Source organism: Oncorhynchus tshawytscha, linkage group LG03 (assembly GCF_018296145.1).
Source record: "Oncorhynchus tshawytscha isolate Ot180627B linkage group LG03, Otsh_v2.0, whole genome shotgun sequence".
NCBI lineage: Eukaryota > Metazoa > Chordata > Actinopteri > Salmoniformes > Salmonidae > Oncorhynchus > Oncorhynchus tshawytscha.
Window position 1 is genome coordinate 62,525,466 of NC_056431.1, and position 17,160 is coordinate 62,542,625.

The window sequence follows — 17,160 nt, forward strand, 5'->3', positions numbered from 1 at the left end:
TAGTTTATTTCTTATTTTCTTTGTGCAGGAAAACCATCAACAACTTAGGGGTTAAGCTGGAGGACTACTGGAAAGAGATCCGCTTTAAAAGAGACAAAGAAGATCCTAACAGCACCGTACCAGTGGAAGACACCATGTAAGTAAAACACTACTCCATCTTCCTTTCTCCTTTCCTCTGTGTCTCCATCCCTCCTCTAACTTGTTCCTCTGCGTACCTCTACCCCCATAGGAAGCGCCCGGACCAGAACTGGGTGCAATGTGACACCTGCCTGCGCTGGAGGAAGCTGCCAGATGGGATTGATTGCAGACTGCTCCCAGAGAAGTGGTTCTGCCACATGAATCCCGACCCCCAATTCAGGTGTGTCCCGAACCCACCTAGATTAAATGAACATGTTTATAAAGTGCTGTAACATGTTGTGTGACCCCCCCCACTCCCCCTGCCTTTGGGCCCCCTCGGTCTTTGTTTGTGCGCATGTCTACTTGCCTACCGGAGTGTATGTATTTGTGTGTGTACCTGTGTGTGTTGACGTTGCCGCGGCAGTATATAGGCATTCATTATTGCCTGCCTTTCCAGGAGCTGCATGGTAGAGGAAGAGCCTGAAGACTCCGATGATGACCAACCTTCATACCAGAAAACCTACAAGCAACAGTGAGAACCCAACCATCTACCATATACTTAAGCAATAAGGCACGAGGGGGAGTGGTATATGGCCAATATACCACGGCTAAGGGCGGTTCTTATGCATGATGCAATGCGGCGTGCTTGGATGCAGCCCTTAGCTGCTAAGGGTGCCTTATTGCTATTATAAACTGGTTACCATGGTAATTAGAGCAGTTTAAAAAAAAGTTTTGTCTTACCCGTGGTATACGATCTGATATACCACAGCTGTCAGCCAATCAGCATTCGGGGCTCGAACCAACCAGTTTATAATGAACAATTAATGCTGCATCTAAAGATATTTTCAATGCATAACTGTATATCTAGGCTATTTGCAGATAATTGACCTTAAGGCTGAAACATGCATCATTATTTTGTCTATGCATGGAGTGAAAAACCAACATTAGGTCTTCCGCAAAATGCGGTTAGATTGACAACAGTGCTTTGTGTGAGTTGTTGATGGAAGCAAAATAATGGCAACATATTTCCCATACTGGTTCGTGGCACAAGTTGCTTGTGTTTTCATTATGCTGCGAGTTTTCCCACCACAGTAACGTTTGGTAGTTGCCAGGCCATTTATTCTAGTTCAAAACATTTTAATTCTACCAAATGTTTTGCTGGACGCAGGTGATATCAAATCTGTAGGTCGGCAACCGCCTCTCTGTGCTAGTGGTGGCTGTTTAACAATCTGATGGCCTTGAGATAGAAGCTGTTTTTCAGTCTCTGTCCCAGCTTTGATGCACCTGTACTGACCTCACCTTCAGGATGGTAGTGGGGTGAACAGGCAGTGGCTCCGGTGGTTATTGTTCTTGATGATCTTTTTAGCCTTTCTGTTACATCGGGTGTTGTAGGGGTCTTGGAGGGCAGGTAGTTTGCCCCCGGTTATGCGTTTTGCAGACCGCACCACCCTCTGGAGAGCCCTGCGGTTGTGGACGGTGCAGTTGCTGTACCAGGCGGTGATACAGTCCGACAGGATGCTCTCAATTGTGCACCTGTAAAAGTTAGTGCGTTTTTTTTTTTGGTGACAAGCCACATTTTTTCAGCCTCCTGATGTTGAAGAGGCGCTGCTGCGCCTTCTTCACCACAATGTTTGTGTGGGTGGACCATTTCAGTTTGTCTGTGAAATGTATACAGAGGAACTTAAAACTTTCCACCTTCTCCACGACTGCCCCCGTCTGTGGATACGGGGGTGCTCCCTCTGCTGTTTACTGAAGTCCACGATAATCTCTTGTTTTGCTGACATTGAGTGACAAGTTATTTTCCTGGCACCACACTCCGACTGCCCTTACCTCAATGTAGGCTGTCTCGTCGTTATTGGTAATCAAGCCTACCATTGTAGTGTTGTCTACAAACTTTATGATTGAGTTGGACCCGTGCCTGGCCACGCAGTCATGGGTGAGCAGGGAGTACAGGTGGGAGCTGAGAACGCACCCTTGTGAGGCTCCAGTGTTGAGGATCAGTAGAGTGGAGTTGTTGTTTCTTACCTTCACCACCTGGGGACGGCCCGTCAGGAAGTCAAGGACCCAATTGCACAGGGCGGGGTACTATGGTGTTGAATGCTGAGCTATAGTCAATGAACATAGGTATTCCTCTTGTCCAGATGGGATAGAGCAGTGTGATGAGGATTGCATCGTCTGTGGACCTATTGGGGCAGTAAGCAAATTGGAGTGGATCTCGGGTAACAGTTTGGGTGGAGGTGATATGATCCTTGACTAGTCTCTCAAAGTACTTCATGATGACAGAAGTGAGTGCTACAGGGTGATAGTCATTTAGTTCAGTTACATTAGCTTTCTTGGGAACAGGGAACAGGGATTGAATATGTCCATAAACATGCCAGTCACCTGGTCTGCACATGCTCTGAGGGCGCGGCTAGGGATGCCATCTGGGCTGGCAGCCTTGCGAGGGTTAACACTTTTAAATGTTTTTTTAAAATCTATTTTTATTTCACCTTTATTTAACCAGGTAGGCTAGTTGAGAACAAGTTCTCATTTGCAACTGCGACCTGGCCAAGATAAAGCATAGCAGTGTGAACAGACAACACAGAGTTACACATGGAGTAAACAATTAACAAGTTGATAACACAGTAGAAAAAAAAGGGGAGTCTATATACATTGTGTGCAAAAGGCATGAGGAGGTAGGCGAATAATTACAATTTTGCAGATTAACACTGGAGTGATAAATGATCAGATGGTCATGTACAGGTAGAGATATTGGTGTGCAAAAAAGCAGAAAAGTCAATAAATATAAACAGTATGGGGATGAGGTAGGTAAAATTGGGATCGGTTAGCTGCTCAGATAGCAGATGTTTGAAGTTGGTGAGGGAGATAAAAGTCTCCAACTTCAGCTATTTTTGCAATTTGTTCCAGTCACAGGCAGCAGAGAACTGGAACGAAAGGCGGCCAAATGAGGTGTTGGCTTTAGGGATGATCAGTGAGATACACCTGCTGGAGCGCGTGCTACGGGTGGGTGTTGCCATCGTGACCAGTGAACTGAGATAAGGCGGAGCTTTACCTAGCATGGACTTGTAGATGACCTGGAGCCAGTGGGTCTGGCGACGAATATGTAGCGAGGGCCAGCCGACTAGAGCATACAGGTCGCAGTGGTGTGTGGTATAAGGTGCTTTGGTAACAAAACGGATGGCACTGTGATAAACTGCATCCAGTTTGCTGAGTAGAGTGTTGGAAGCAATTTTGTAGATGACATCGTCGAGGATCGGTAGGATAGTCAGTTTTACTAGGGTAAGTTTGGCGGCGTGAGTGAAGGAGGCTTTGTTGCGGAATAGAAAGCCGACTCTGGATTTGATTTTGGATTGGAGATGTTTGATATGAGTCTGGAAGGAGAGTTTACAGTCTAGCCAGACACCTAGGTACTTATAGATGTCCACATATTCTAGGTCGGAACCATCCAGGGTGGTGATGCTAGTCGGGCGTGCGGGTGCAGGCAGCGAATGGTTGAAAAGCATGCATTTGGTTTTACTAGCGTTTAAGAGCAGTTGGAGGCCACGGAAGGAGTGTTGTATGGCATTGAAGCTCGTTTGGAGGTTAGATAGCACAGTGTCCAAGGACGGGCCGGAAGTATACAGAATAGTGTCGTCTGCGTAGAGGTGGATCAGGGAATCACCCGCAGCTAGAGCAACATCATTGATATATACAGAGAAAAGAGTCGGCCCGAGAATTGAACCCTGTGGCACCCCCATAGAGACTGCCAGAGGACCGGACAGGACCCTCCGATTTGACACACTGAACTCTGTCTGCAAAGTAGTTGGTGAACCAGGCAAGGCAGTCATCAGAAAAACCGAGGCTACTGAGTCTGCCGATAAGAATATGGTGATTGACAGAGTCGAAAGCCTTGGCAAGGTCGATGAAGACGGCTGCACAGTACTGTCTTTTATCGATGGCGGTTATGATATTGTTTAGGACCTTGAGCGTGGCTGAGGTGCACCCGTGACCGGCTCGGAAACCAGATTGCACAGCGGAGAAGGTACGGTGGGATTCGAGATGGTCAGTGACCTGTTTGTTGACTTGGCTTTCGAAGATCTTAGATAGGCAGGGCAGGATGGATATAGGTCTGTAACAGTTTGGGTCCAGGGTGTCTCCCCCTTTGAAGAGGGGGATGACTGCGGCAGCTTTCCAATCCTTGGGGATCTCAGACGATATGAAAGAGAGGTTGAACAGGCTGGTAATAGGGGATGCGACAATGGAGGCGGATAGTTTCAGAAATAGAGGGTCCAGATTGTCAAGCCCAGCTGATCTGGACCCGTACAAGTTTTGCAGCTCTTTCAGAACATCTGCTATCTGGATTTGGGTAAAGGAGAACCTGGAGAGGCTTGGGCGAGTAGCTGCGGGGAGGGGCGGAGCTGTTGGCCGAGGTTGGAGTAGCCAGGAGGAAGGCATGGCCAGCCGTTGAGAAATGCTTGTTGAAGTTTTCAATAATCATGGATTTATCGGTGGTGACCGTGTTACCTAGCCTCAGTGCAGTGGGCAGCTGGGAGGAGGTGCTCTTGTTCTCCATGGACTTCAGTGTCCCAGAACTTTTTGGAGTTAGAGCTACAGGATGCAAATTTCTGCCTGAAGAAGCTGGCCTTTGCTTTCCTGACTGACTGCGTGTATTGGTTCCTAACTTCCCTGAACAGTTTCATATCGCGGGGACTATTCGATGCTATTGCAGTCCGCCACGGGATGTTTTTGTGCTGGTCGAGGGCAGTCAGGTCTGGAGTGAACCAACGGCTATATCTGTTCTTAGTTCTGCGTTTTTTGAACGGAGCATGCTTATCTAAAATGGTGAGGAAGTTACTTTTAAAGAATGACCAGGCATCCTCAACTGACGGGATGAGGTCAATGTCCTTCCAGGATACCCGGGCCAGGTCGATTAGAAAGGCCTGCTCACAGAAGTGTTTTAGGGAGTGTTTGACAGTGATGAGGGGTGGTCGTTTGACTGCGGGTCCGTAGCGGATACAGGCAATGAGGCAGTGATCGCTGAGATCCTGGTTGAAGACAGCGGAGGTGTATTTGGAGGGCCAGTTGGTCAGGATGATGTCTATGAGGGTGCCCTTGTTTACAGATTTAGGGTTGTACCTGGTGGGTTCCTTGATGATTTGTGTGAGATTGAGGGCATCTAGCTTAGATTGTAGGACTGCCGGGGTGTTAAGCATATCCCAGTTTAGGTCACCTAACAGAACAAACTCTGAAGCTAGATGGGGGGGCAATCAATTCACAAATGGTGTCCAGGGCACAGCTGGGAGCTGAGGGGGGTCGGTAGCAGGCGTCAACAGTGAGAGGCTTATTTCTGGAGAGTAATTTTTAAAATTAGTAGTTCGAACTGTTTGGGTATGGACCTGGAAAGTATGACATTACTTTGCAGGCTATCCTCTGCAGTAGACTGCAACTCCTCCCCCTTTGGCAGTTCTATCTTGACGGAAAATGTTATAGTTGGGTATGGAAATCTCAGAATTTTTGGTGGCCTTCCTGAGCCAGGATTCAGACACGGCAAGGACATCAGGGTTAGCAGAGTGTGCTAAAGCAGTGAGTAAAACAAACTTAGGGAGGAGGCTTCTAATGTTGACATGCATGAAACCAAGGTTTTACTCACATCTGCCACGGAGAAGGAGAGCCCCCAGTCTTTGGTAGCGGGCTGCGTCGGTGGCACTGTGTTGTTCTCTGTTGATTTGAATTTAGGTAGCCTTGTTCTCAAATTAGCTTTGTTAAAATCACCAGCTAAAATAAATGCAGCCTCGGGAGATATGGTTTCCAGTTTGCATAAAGTCCAGTGAAGTTCCTTGATGGTCATCTTAGTATCCGCTTGAGGGGGGATATACACGCCTGTGACAATAACCTAGGAGAGTTCTCTTGGGAGATAAAACAGTTGGCATTTGCTTGTGAGGATTTTTAGGTCAGGTGAACAAAAGGACTTGAGTTACTGTGTGTTACAATTACACCATGAGACATTAGTCATGAAACATACACCTCCGCCCTTCTTCTTACCGGAGAGATGTTTATTCCTTTCGGCGTGATGCACTGAAAATCCTGTTGGCTGTGCAGACTCCGACAGCATGTCCCCAGCTAGCCATGTTTCCGTGAAACAGAGTATGTTACAATCCCGGATATCTTTTTGGAAAGCAACTCTTGCCTTGATTTGGTCTACTAGGGACTGGACGTTAGCGAGTAATATACTCTGGGTGGTGTAGCCTCACTAGAAACCTGCTCTGGCACCCTCTCCTCCAGCAGCGTTGTTTTGGGTCGGCCTCTGGAATCTGCTTATACCGGTGACATTATTTGATAACTGGTTAGATGCCGTTATCTATTTCAAAACGTAGCTGTAACTAGGTGTTGATAGCAACTGGCTGAAGTACACAGTGCTAATGTAACGTTAGCAGGCTGGTAGGGCTAACAACCATACAAGCTGATTTGTAACAAGAAATTACATTTAAACCAGTAGTCATGAGTGCAAACGATTTGATTTAATTTCTGACATTAATTTGACATTCTAAGGAATTCTGATTTGGTTTTATGTAATACTTTCCATTTTTCAAGTTGAGGTAACTTTGCGTTGGGACTTTTGATGTGTATACTAATGCAAATCCATATGTTACATGTGGTTATGTTTATACTACCTACCCTTTAAACGGTGAATGAGCAGTGGCAAATTCAAATACTTCCCATTCAAGCCTATGGAGCTTTTTTATTAACAATTAAAATGCTTATAGTTCAAAAAGTATATATGGTATCGAAATTCTGAATGCAAGAAATCTAAGTTAGGTAATTCTGCACGTGTGAACATTGGTTTGGAGTTGATAGCTTAAACGGTAAAAGGAGATTTTTTTTTTAGCATTCAAGCCTATGGGCCTTTTTGTCATAAAAAGCATTGAGAGCTCATTTAAATGTTGTTGTAGTACAAAAAGTTTAAATGCTATCAAAAAAATGTCTCAAGCAATATAAGTTGGGGCAGCCGGTAGGTTTTAGAAGTTTGTTTTGTATTCATAACTTAAATCGCTTAAGCTCTAGAGTGGATGGAAGAAATCTAATTATAACTAGATGATAACTTTACATGAAGTAAAGTTGTGGGGCTTGCTTTCTCTTTTAAAAGTATTTTTGTGGCAGTGGAAGAAGTATAAAAACATTTATCTACTATTAGAAGCAATGCAGTTACATATAGTCAGTTACATTTAGTAATATAATTGGTCTGGTTACTTTGATAGACTACTATATCAACCTGATTTAATTATGATTGTGGGGCAGTTAGATCACAAAAATGTCTGTCTGTAAAGAGTGTGCTGAGAGTCAAATCAAATCGAATTTATTTGTCACATACACATGGTTAGCAGATGTTAATGCGAGTGTAGCGAAATGCTTGTGCTTCTAGTTCCGACAATGCAGTAATAACCAACGAGTAATCTAACCTAACAATTCCAAAACTACTACCTTATACACACAAGTGTTTAGGGATAAAGAATATGTACATAAAGATATATGAATGAGTGATGGTACAGAACGGCATAGGCAAGATGCAGTAGATGGTATCGAGTACAGTACATACATATGAGATGAGTAATGTAGGGTATGTAAACAAAGTGGCTAGTGATACTTGTATTACATAAAGATGCAGTAGATGATATAGAGTACAGTATATACATATGAGATGAGTAATGTAGGGTACATAAACATTATATTAAGTAGCATTGTTTAAAGTGGCTGGTGATATATTTTTACATCAATTTCCATCCATTTCCACTATTAAAGTGGCTGGAGTTGAGTCAGTGTGTTGGTAGCAGCCACTCAATGTTAGTGATGGCTGTTTAACAGTCTGATGGCCTTGAGATAGAAGCTGTTTTTCAGTCTCTCGGTCCCTGCTTTGATGCACCTGTACTGACCTCGCCTTCTGGATGATAGCGGGAAGCAAGTTCAAGGAGTGGGTGTTTAAATAAATGAAACAAACACGTAATTCTAACAACGCACCGACATGAAAACAAAGTCAATAACACCTGAGGAAAGAACCAAGGGGAGTGACGGATATAGGGAAGATAATCAAGGAGGTGAAGGAGTCCATCCAGGTGAGTGTCATGAGGCGCAGGAGCGCGAGACGATTGTGACAGGTGTGCGGGATAATCAGCAGCCTGATGACCTAGAGGCCAGAGAGGGAGTACACGTGACGGTACCCCCTCCGATGCGTGACTCCAGCTGCAGGACGCTGTCAAAGGGGACGAACCCGGGGATCAGGAGCGGACCGCCCGAGGCAGCGGGGGAGCCCGGCGATCCGCCCGAGGCAGCGGGGGAGCCCGGCGATCCGCCCGAGGCAGCGGGGGAGCCCGGCGATCCGCCCGAGGCAGCGGGGGAGCCCGGCGATCCGCCCGAGGCAGCGGGGGAGCCCGGCGATCCGCCCGAGGCAGCGGGGGAGCCCGGCGATCCGCCCGAGGCAGCGGGGGAGCCCGGCGATCCGCCCGAGGCAGCGGGGGAGCCCGGCGATCCGCCCGAGGCAGCGGGGGAGCCCGGCGATCCGCCCGAGGCAGCGGGGGAGCCCGGCGATCCGCCCGAGGCAGCGGGGGAGGCTGTAGCAGTTCCCGGGCCCAACGTCATTACTGTCCACATACTTTTGGTCATGTAGTGTGTCAACCTTAATACATTGGATTGTGGGGCAATCGGATCACACATTTGATCAGAAATAACTACACTCTCACTACTACACTTTTTTAATACACTCCTAGAATACCACAGTATATGGAAAATGTGATAATAGAGTACCGGAGACAAGGAGGGATTGAAGTTTTAAATTTAAATTTTATCACAATGGTTTGGACAACAGCAGGATTTTCTTGAAGTTCTCTGGGCTGAATCGGGATCAGTGGGAAGAGGGACCCACTGACAGGATAAGGGCACCCGTTCCCTCATAGCTCCTCTACCCCCAGGGGGATACACAAGTCGAGTCACTAGTTCAATTTCAATCTACTTTGAGTTATAAACAAAACAAATTGATAAAATTTGCAGGAAATGTTCATGACATGATTTTGTCTGATTTACGTAATCGGACAGGGACACAGAAGATTGTGTGACTTTTCCTTCAGACCTGTTAGGAAAGAAAAGTCTATCAAATACTGTATGTTCAAATACTATACTTTTGAGAGTTTTCTCTAGCCTGCCTGGAGTGTCAGATGGCCAGGGTTTGCAATTTTGGGACTATTCTATTGGTCCATTAAGCCAGGCAAGCTCAATCAAGCAAAAATAAAGTGTGTGTGTGGATACATGTAGTGTTTCACACCTGTATCCCGAAGCCCTGGGCTAATGCAACCAGTGCTACGTTCTATCTAGAGCCCTGCATGGGCATGACTTTTTAGGGCAAGCCCTACCCAGGCCTGATTGCCTAACCCGAAATTAGAAATACAGTAACTTCCTTCATTAGTATCTATAGCTGATCGTCTGTCTGTCCCTAGCTCCCAGCGCTGCCCCATGCACTGTGAGTATCCGTAGTAACTGCTCCGTTTGGGCTGCTCAATGATGACACGAGAGAGCTGAAGCTGATGTTAGCTAGCTACTTTTTGTCACTTTAAACAGCTGTGACTTTTAATTAAAATTTCAGTTTGTAAAAGTTCAGACAAAGTAGTTGATGCTGTTACTCAAACAATTGTCCTTTTTGATTGGTAACAGATCGATCTGTTCTGTTTCCAGATTTGAATAGCAGATAAGTAGACCAAGAAGTCATGCCCTCTAACTTGTTGGACATATGTTTAAAATTTCAGTTGTTTATATATCTTTGGCACAGTTAGTAAAACCACTATATTGATTGATCGGTAGAATATATTATGGTTCCGATTTCAGATTTGAAAAGCAGAGAAGTAGCTAATTTGTGTCAATTTGCATTTACAGTGAATGGAATGTTAAGTGGTGTTACACTGGGACCTTTTAGAATGTTGAGGAAATCCCATGAAAGTGGATGGAGGACAAAAATAAGGACAAAAATCTTAACAATTTAAAAAGTATTAAAGATGTTAAAAAGTTGTATATAAGCAACTCAATCCAAACGGTGTAAGAGGAGTAGCGTGCAAAAGAATAAGAAGTATGTCGAAGATTTAAAGTGGCGGACAAATTTTTTGCCAACTGCTTCAGCAATTACACCTGACTGTTGACTTGACAGATTAATGTGCAAGTTCTCACTTCATTTTGCAACACAGTAGGCAAGGAGTTGATGTTCTACAGTCAGGTCCATTATTATTTTTATATATGCATTGCTTAGAGAAAGAGATTTGTTTAACAAGTAATGTTTTGTTCTAAAAGAGATCATGTCAAAAGTATTTGTACTCATAAAAATTCTTAATTCAGTCTACTTTTGTAAATTCATCTCAGTTTAAGGAACTGTATTATGGCCTTTCGTGGCTTCCTGTTTCACTGGGGTATAAACATCAGGTAACATGCATGTAAATTCCCTGTCATCCATCACAATGGGAAAAGGAAAAGAACTCACAAACGAAAAGGGACATGGTTGTTGACCTTCATAAATCTGGCAATGGCAAAACAAATACATACTACCTATTAGGGCAACAATTTCTAAGTTTAAAACCGTTGGAAGAGTGGTAAACTTGCCTAGTATTGGACGCATGTGTATCTTGTCTCCACGCACAGTGAGGAAGATGGTTCAGGAGGCAAATAAAAGGGCCAAAGTAGGAGAATTACAAAACTTTGTCACATTACCGGGTCACCACATCTCCAAATCTACAATTAGATGCCACCTCCATTCCAATAGGCTCCTTGGAATGGTTGCAAGAAAAAGCCTTTATTGAGAGCAACAAACAAATGTGCATGCCTAGAGTTTGATAAACAGCATTGCCACTTGGATTGGAACCGCTGCTATGGTCAGATGACAGAGCTCTTTGGGCATGCACACCAGTCAGTGGTGGGTTTGGCGACAAAATAAGGATGCATGTGCAGAAAATAACCTCATACCTACTGTAAAATATGGTGGTGGATCTTGACTAAAATGTAAATGTTATGGTGCTATTTTGCTTCCACTGGTCCTGGGGCACTTGTTAAGGTCAACAGCATCATTAACTTTACCAAATACCAGGACATTTTAGCCAAAAACCTGGTTGCCTCCCCTTGGAGGCTGAAACTTGGAGGCCGCAAGTGCAACTTCCAGCAAGACAATATCCCCAAGCACACATCAAAATCGAGAAATTGTTAATTGAAGACAAAATTTGTCTCCTGACTTGAACCCCATTGAAAACCTTTTGCTCATCTTTATCAAGGGTGCCAATCATTTCGGACCTGATAGGCGATTCCATAGAATGTGTATGATGTCAGCAGGTGAGATTAATGCAATTATGGCTTTTCATTTTCAATCAAATTAAACTGTGCTCTATTTCACAGTGAAAGGAACACCAAAATGCAGCAGGAGTGGAAACGACAACAGGTTAGCTTTTTCTGTGTGTGTCTGTCTGCCTGTCTATGTATGTGTCACACCCCGTTCATGCCTACACATGATTTGTTCTACCTTTTATTTTGTGTACCCTGTTGTGTGTGTCCTAATGCCCGGCTCTGGTGTGTGTGTGTGTGTGTGTCAGTATGAAGATGAGCAGAAGAAGGCAGAGCGGATGCGGATCGCAGCGCTGGCTCGGCAGAACGAAGCTCTGAGGCGCCAACAGGAGGACCTGAAACTGCAGCTTATAAAGACATCGGTGGGTCTAGATATGTCATATAGCAGCACCTAGTACAGAGGCGAGGACGACTAGCTAGTTGAATAAAAACAGCCAATACAATCTTCCTACTCATGTCCTTCCTTTCCTCTGTCATTTGTAGAGCTTCAGGACAGCTGTACAGATGTCTCCAGCTTCTGCTCCCCCCACAGTCAGAGTTAATGTGAAGGCACCACTGAGCACCAGGGCTACCACAGCATCACCACTCAGTGCTAGGCCCAGATCATCTCCTCTCAGGATCTCTCCCCTCACTCAATCAGGTACGTCTACTGTGAACTGCGTATGTTATGTTGATGGGGATGTTTTTGATAATGTAGGTGTTGATATAAATGTATCTCTCTCTTCATAGGGACCAGCCCTTCCTCCAACCACATGCCCATCATCTCTAGCGTGTGCTCTCTTTCAACCCCTCCAGCCCCTTCAACACCTTCAAGGTAGGGCCACTGTCTGAGTGGTAGTCTCTCTTCTCTTGTATGCTCTCTCTCGTTCTCTGTCTCTCTCCCGTAGTGTTTGTACTACATATCCTTGCCACAAGGGAGAGAGAAATTCTGTCAATAATCATTGTTATTTGTTTAATGGTGCATAATAAGCCCCCATATCCTCTGTAGAATGAAGAGAACATTGGCCATGACCTCTGAAAGGGACACCAAAAGACCCAGGGTGAACGGTTTCCACCAAAACACCTCTATGGGATCCGCATCAACGACAGCAGAGACGAATGTGTCATCCCCATCAGTCATCATCCCGATTGACGATGACGATGATGAGATCACGGATGACGATGACATTGTTATCTTGGAGACCAATAGCACCCCTATTCCAAAGAAGGCAACCTTTGACATGGCCAAGGTAAAGTCAGAGAGTAGGGCTGTGGAAACACCTTCTGGCACTGGCAACGTTAGGACCAATGGCATAGGAACAAGCTCCGTGGAGACGGGAACCGCAGCGACCAACCTCTCCCCTCTACCACCTTCCTCAGAGCAGATGAGCATCACCACCCAGACAGACATACGGGGCGAAGTGAAGGATGAAGAGGAGGAGCGAAAGAAAAAGGAGGAAGTGGAAAAGGAGAAGGAGAGAATAGAGAACTGGACAAAAGTGAAGAACAAAGAAGAGGACAACAAGAAGAAGGAGGAAAGAGATAGGAAGAGAACAGAACCAGGCCCATCCTCTGCAGGCCCATCCTCTGCAGGCCCATCCTCTGCAGGCCCCTCCACACCAGGCCCCTCCACACCAGGCCCCTCCACACCAGGCCCCTCCACACCTGGCCCCTCCACACCTGGCCCCTCCTCTGCAGGCCCGTCCTCTGCAGGCCCGTCCTCTGCAGGCCCGTCCTCTGCAGCCCCATCCACACCAGGCCCATCCACACCAGGCCCATCCTCTGCTGGCCCATCCTCTGCAGGCCCATTCTCAGCTGGCCCATCTGTCCCAGACCCATCAGACCTTCCTCGGATTGACTTCCGTAACCTGTCAGAGGCACAGGAGCAGCAAGATCAGCTGCTGGAGCTCATGCAGGCTGCAGCCCATGAGAGGGACCAGTTCAAGGAACAGGTCCACAAGCTGACCTGCCAGCTCCATGACCTGGAGGGCAGCATGCAGGAGCATTCCCGGGCCGCTGTGAAGAGAGAGCAATGCCACCTGGCCTGTCAGACTGGAGCAGGGGATGGAGAACGAGAGCAGGCAGAGGGGAGTAAGGTCAGTGACCAGCTGGCTGTACAGGTAGACACTCTGCTCCAGGACCTCAGCAATGCCAACTGTGAACGTGACATGCTACGCTCCCAGGTGAGTGGCCATTTTATCCCCCATACCTTTATAAGTATGCTGTTGATATTTTACCATACCGTGAAAAAGGCTAGTTTGATGGAAACCTGATGTACCAGGTTTGTGGAGGATGAAGAGGTGGTGATGGGGCAATGCATCATACTGTGTGTAAGTGAACATGAATCGGTTTGTCTATCTGGTGTGATTTCTTATCTTCCTCCGCATAATCATCTGCCGTCCATTCCCTTTTGTGTCCCTGTCTACTCTCCCACCCCCAGGTGGAGGCTATGAAAGAGGAAAAGGGCAACCTCTTGTCCCAGTGTGAGACGCTGCAGCTGGACGTGGTGGAGCTGAGAAGGGAGAAACAAGAGTGGGAGAGAGAGAAAGAGGAGAGAGAGAAACAGGAGAGAGAAGCAGCTCAGGCTGCAGCTGCCCAGACAGAGAGGGGAGACGTAGCGGCCACTAGTGCTGCTAATGGCTCGACCTCGGAGGCACCCCAGACGTGAGGATAAGATTTTCACTTCTGTTTCCTTCAGTATTCCTGTATGGTCATCAGATCATCAGTGCGTTCAGAAAATATTCATACCCCTAGACTTATTCCACCATTTGTTGTGTTACAGCCTGAATTCAAAATGGATGTTGTTTTTTTCTCACCCACAGAATACCCTATAATGACAGTAGTGAAAACATGTTTTTAGACATTTTTGCACAATTATTATCTCCCGTAGTGTTTGTACTACATATCCTTGCCACAAGGGAGAGAGAAATACAGAAATGTACATATTATTCACACCCAAGTCAATACATATTAGAATAATCTTTGGCAGTGATTACAGTTGAGTCTTTCTGGGTAAGTTTCTAAGAGCTTTGCACACCTGGATTGTACAATATTTGCAAATGATTGTTTTTTTTTTAAATCTTCAAACTCTGTCAAGTTGGTTGCTGATCATTACTGGACAGCCTTTGTCTTGCCATATATTTTCAAGCCACTTTAAGTTTATTGTCCTGCTGAAAGGTTCATTTGTCTCCCATTGTCTGTTAGAATGCAGACTGAACCAGATTTTTCTCCTGGATTTTGCCTGTGCTTAGCTCTATTCCGTTTTATCCTAAAATACTCTTTAGTTCTTGCCAAGGACAAGCATACCCATAACATGATGCAGCCACCACCATGCCTGGAAATATGAAGTGTGGTACTCATTGATGTTTGTGTTGGATTTGTCCTAATCATAGCATTTTATTTTCAGGACAGAAACGGCCTTATTTGCGAACAGGATTCATGTTTTGGAATATTTTTTGTTCTGTACAGGCTTTCATCTCTTCACTCTGTCATTTAGGTTAGTATTGTGGAGTAACAATGTTGTTGATCCATCCTCAATTTTCTCCTATCACAGTCATTAAACTCCGTTTTAATGTCACCATTGGCCTCATGGTGAAATCCCTGAGCATTTTCCTTCCTCTCCGGCAACTGAGTGTATTGATACACCATACAAAGTGTAATAACTTCACCATGCTTAAAGGGATATTCAATGTCTGCTTTTTTAAAATGTATTTATACCCATCTTCCAATAGGTTCCCTTCTTTGCGAGGCATTGGAAAACCTGGTCTTTGTGGTTGAATCTGTGTTTGAAATTCACTGCTCAACTGAGGGATCTTACATATTATCTGTGGGGTACAGAGATGAGGTAGTCATTAAAAAAAACTATTACCTGACTTGTTAAGCACATTTTTACTCCAGAATGTATATAGGCCTACCATAACAAAGGGGATTAATACTTATTGACTCAAGACATTTCAACTTTTCATTTTTTATTAATTTGTAAAAACATCATTCCACTTTGACATAATGGGGTATTGTGTTTAGGCCAGTGACAGTCTCAATTTAATCCATTTTAAATTCAGACTGTAACACAACAAATTGTGGAAAACGTCAAGGGGTGTGAATAGTTTCTGAAGGCACTGTACATGAACACCCTTTTTCTCTTTGTCTGTCTGTCTGTCTCTCAGGCTGAGGGAGCTTCGGAGGAGCATTGGTCGTCTCCTTGTCACGTTTGTCCCAGCGCTGGACCTTGAACAAGTCAACTACGACTGTCCAGTCATCGACGAGATCCTCCATCAGGTTCTTACTGATGTGGAGACGTTGGGGCCTGCGTAAGGGCCTGGGGCGGGATATGGATGGAGGGGTTGTCCTCCATCTAACTCTGTGAGGAGAGGCAGACCTGGAGATGGTCACAGAGACTTCCTGCCTCTCCTTTTACCTCTGCGTTTTTACACTTTTTAAATGTATTTTCTATGGATTTTTTACAAGTGAAAGAGGGAATGAACTGAAAAGTATTTATTTGTATTGCTGTACAAACACTTTTATATTGTTCCATGACCATGGTGGTACTTAATGATGCAACAAACAGTAAGCTATTTTGCACTGAAACTTTGGGGTTACTGAGTTCAACCTCTCCTTCTCACAAACACTTACTACTCCAATGTGGATGGAGGCTCTAGAATCATGTCAGTGTTCCGGGAAGATGTTTTTCTCTTCGATTACAGGTGACCACAGTGAACTTTCCTGGAATGATGTCATGAACAGAGGAGTTTTCACTTGATGAGTTAAGGGACATAGTCTCCACCATGATCTGCTCTGTGGCTTGGTAGAAGGACTCCCTTCTCTCCCAAAACAGCCATAGCCATCAGTTCTACATCGTTCCTAGATCAAGACAGATTAAGTTCAGTATTCAATGTTGCATTCACTCTTATGTGCTCATGTTCATTTATATGCTAAGAAATAATGAAGACTTTTTCACCCAAATCTTGAGTTAACATATATTTTTATTTTGTGTTGTATGTTTTATAACTAGGAGTACGATATCCATAACCTCTCCCCTCACTCTTGTCACACGTTTGTCTTATCAGAGTACTATCAATCCCTCTCTGTTCTTTTGAGCTGAGACTGATGTTTCTCTTGAAATAACAGGGTTTTTGCACTCCAGAGGATTTCAAACTTATTCCTACCTCTGGGACGCTAACAAAATTGTAAATTATTAATTAAAAGTTAAGGTCCAAATGCGGGAGATTGTAATGCAAGAGATGGGGGGGATGAGTCCAGAGAGGTGCAGTGCATTCAGACCCTTTGACTTTTTCCACATTTTGTTATGTTACAGCCTTATTCTAAAATGTATTAAATAGTTCCCCCCCATCGAGCTACACACAATACCCCATAATGACAAAACAAAAACAGTTTGACAATTTTGCTAATTTATAAAAAATAAAACCTGGTATGACATTTACATAAGTATTCAGACCCTTTGCTCAGTACTTTGTTGAAGCACCTTTGGCAGTGATTACAGCCTCGAGTCTTCGTTTTTTTTACGTTACAAGCTTGGCACACCTGTATTTGGGGAGTTCCTCCCATTCTTCTCTGCAGATCCTCTCAAGCTCTGTCAGGTTGGATGGGCAGCGTTGCTGCACAGCTATGTTCAGGTCTCCAGAGATGTTCGATTGGGTTCAAGTCTGGGCTCTGGCTGGGCCACTCAAGGGCATTGAGACTTGTCCCAAAGCCACTCCTATTTTGTTT

At 45.0% G+C, this 17,160-nt stretch overlaps 1 protein-coding gene across 1 annotated transcript in view; it reads left to right on the forward strand.

The window, feature by feature from the left end:
• The window catches only part of LOC112241032 (MORC family CW-type zinc finger protein 3), a 28,333-nt gene extending 11,938 nt beyond the window's left edge, over positions 1-16,395 (forward strand). The window contains exons 10-19 of the mRNA XM_024409223.2: positions 29-136; positions 230-358; positions 575-649; positions 11,509-11,551; positions 11,703-11,816; positions 11,938-12,094; positions 12,184-12,268; positions 12,443-13,616; positions 13,874-14,097; positions 15,600-16,395. Coding sequence (XP_024264991.1) covers positions 29-136; positions 230-358; positions 575-649; positions 11,509-11,551; positions 11,703-11,816; positions 11,938-12,094; positions 12,184-12,268; positions 12,443-13,616; positions 13,874-14,097; positions 15,600-15,747 — 2,257 coding nt within the window. The 3' untranslated portion in view covers positions 15,748-16,395. The remainder of the gene's footprint in view (positions 1-28; positions 137-229; positions 359-574; positions 650-11,508; positions 11,552-11,702; positions 11,817-11,937; positions 12,095-12,183; positions 12,269-12,442; positions 13,617-13,873; positions 14,098-15,599) is intronic.
• Positions 16,396-17,160: the final 765 nt, after the last annotated feature.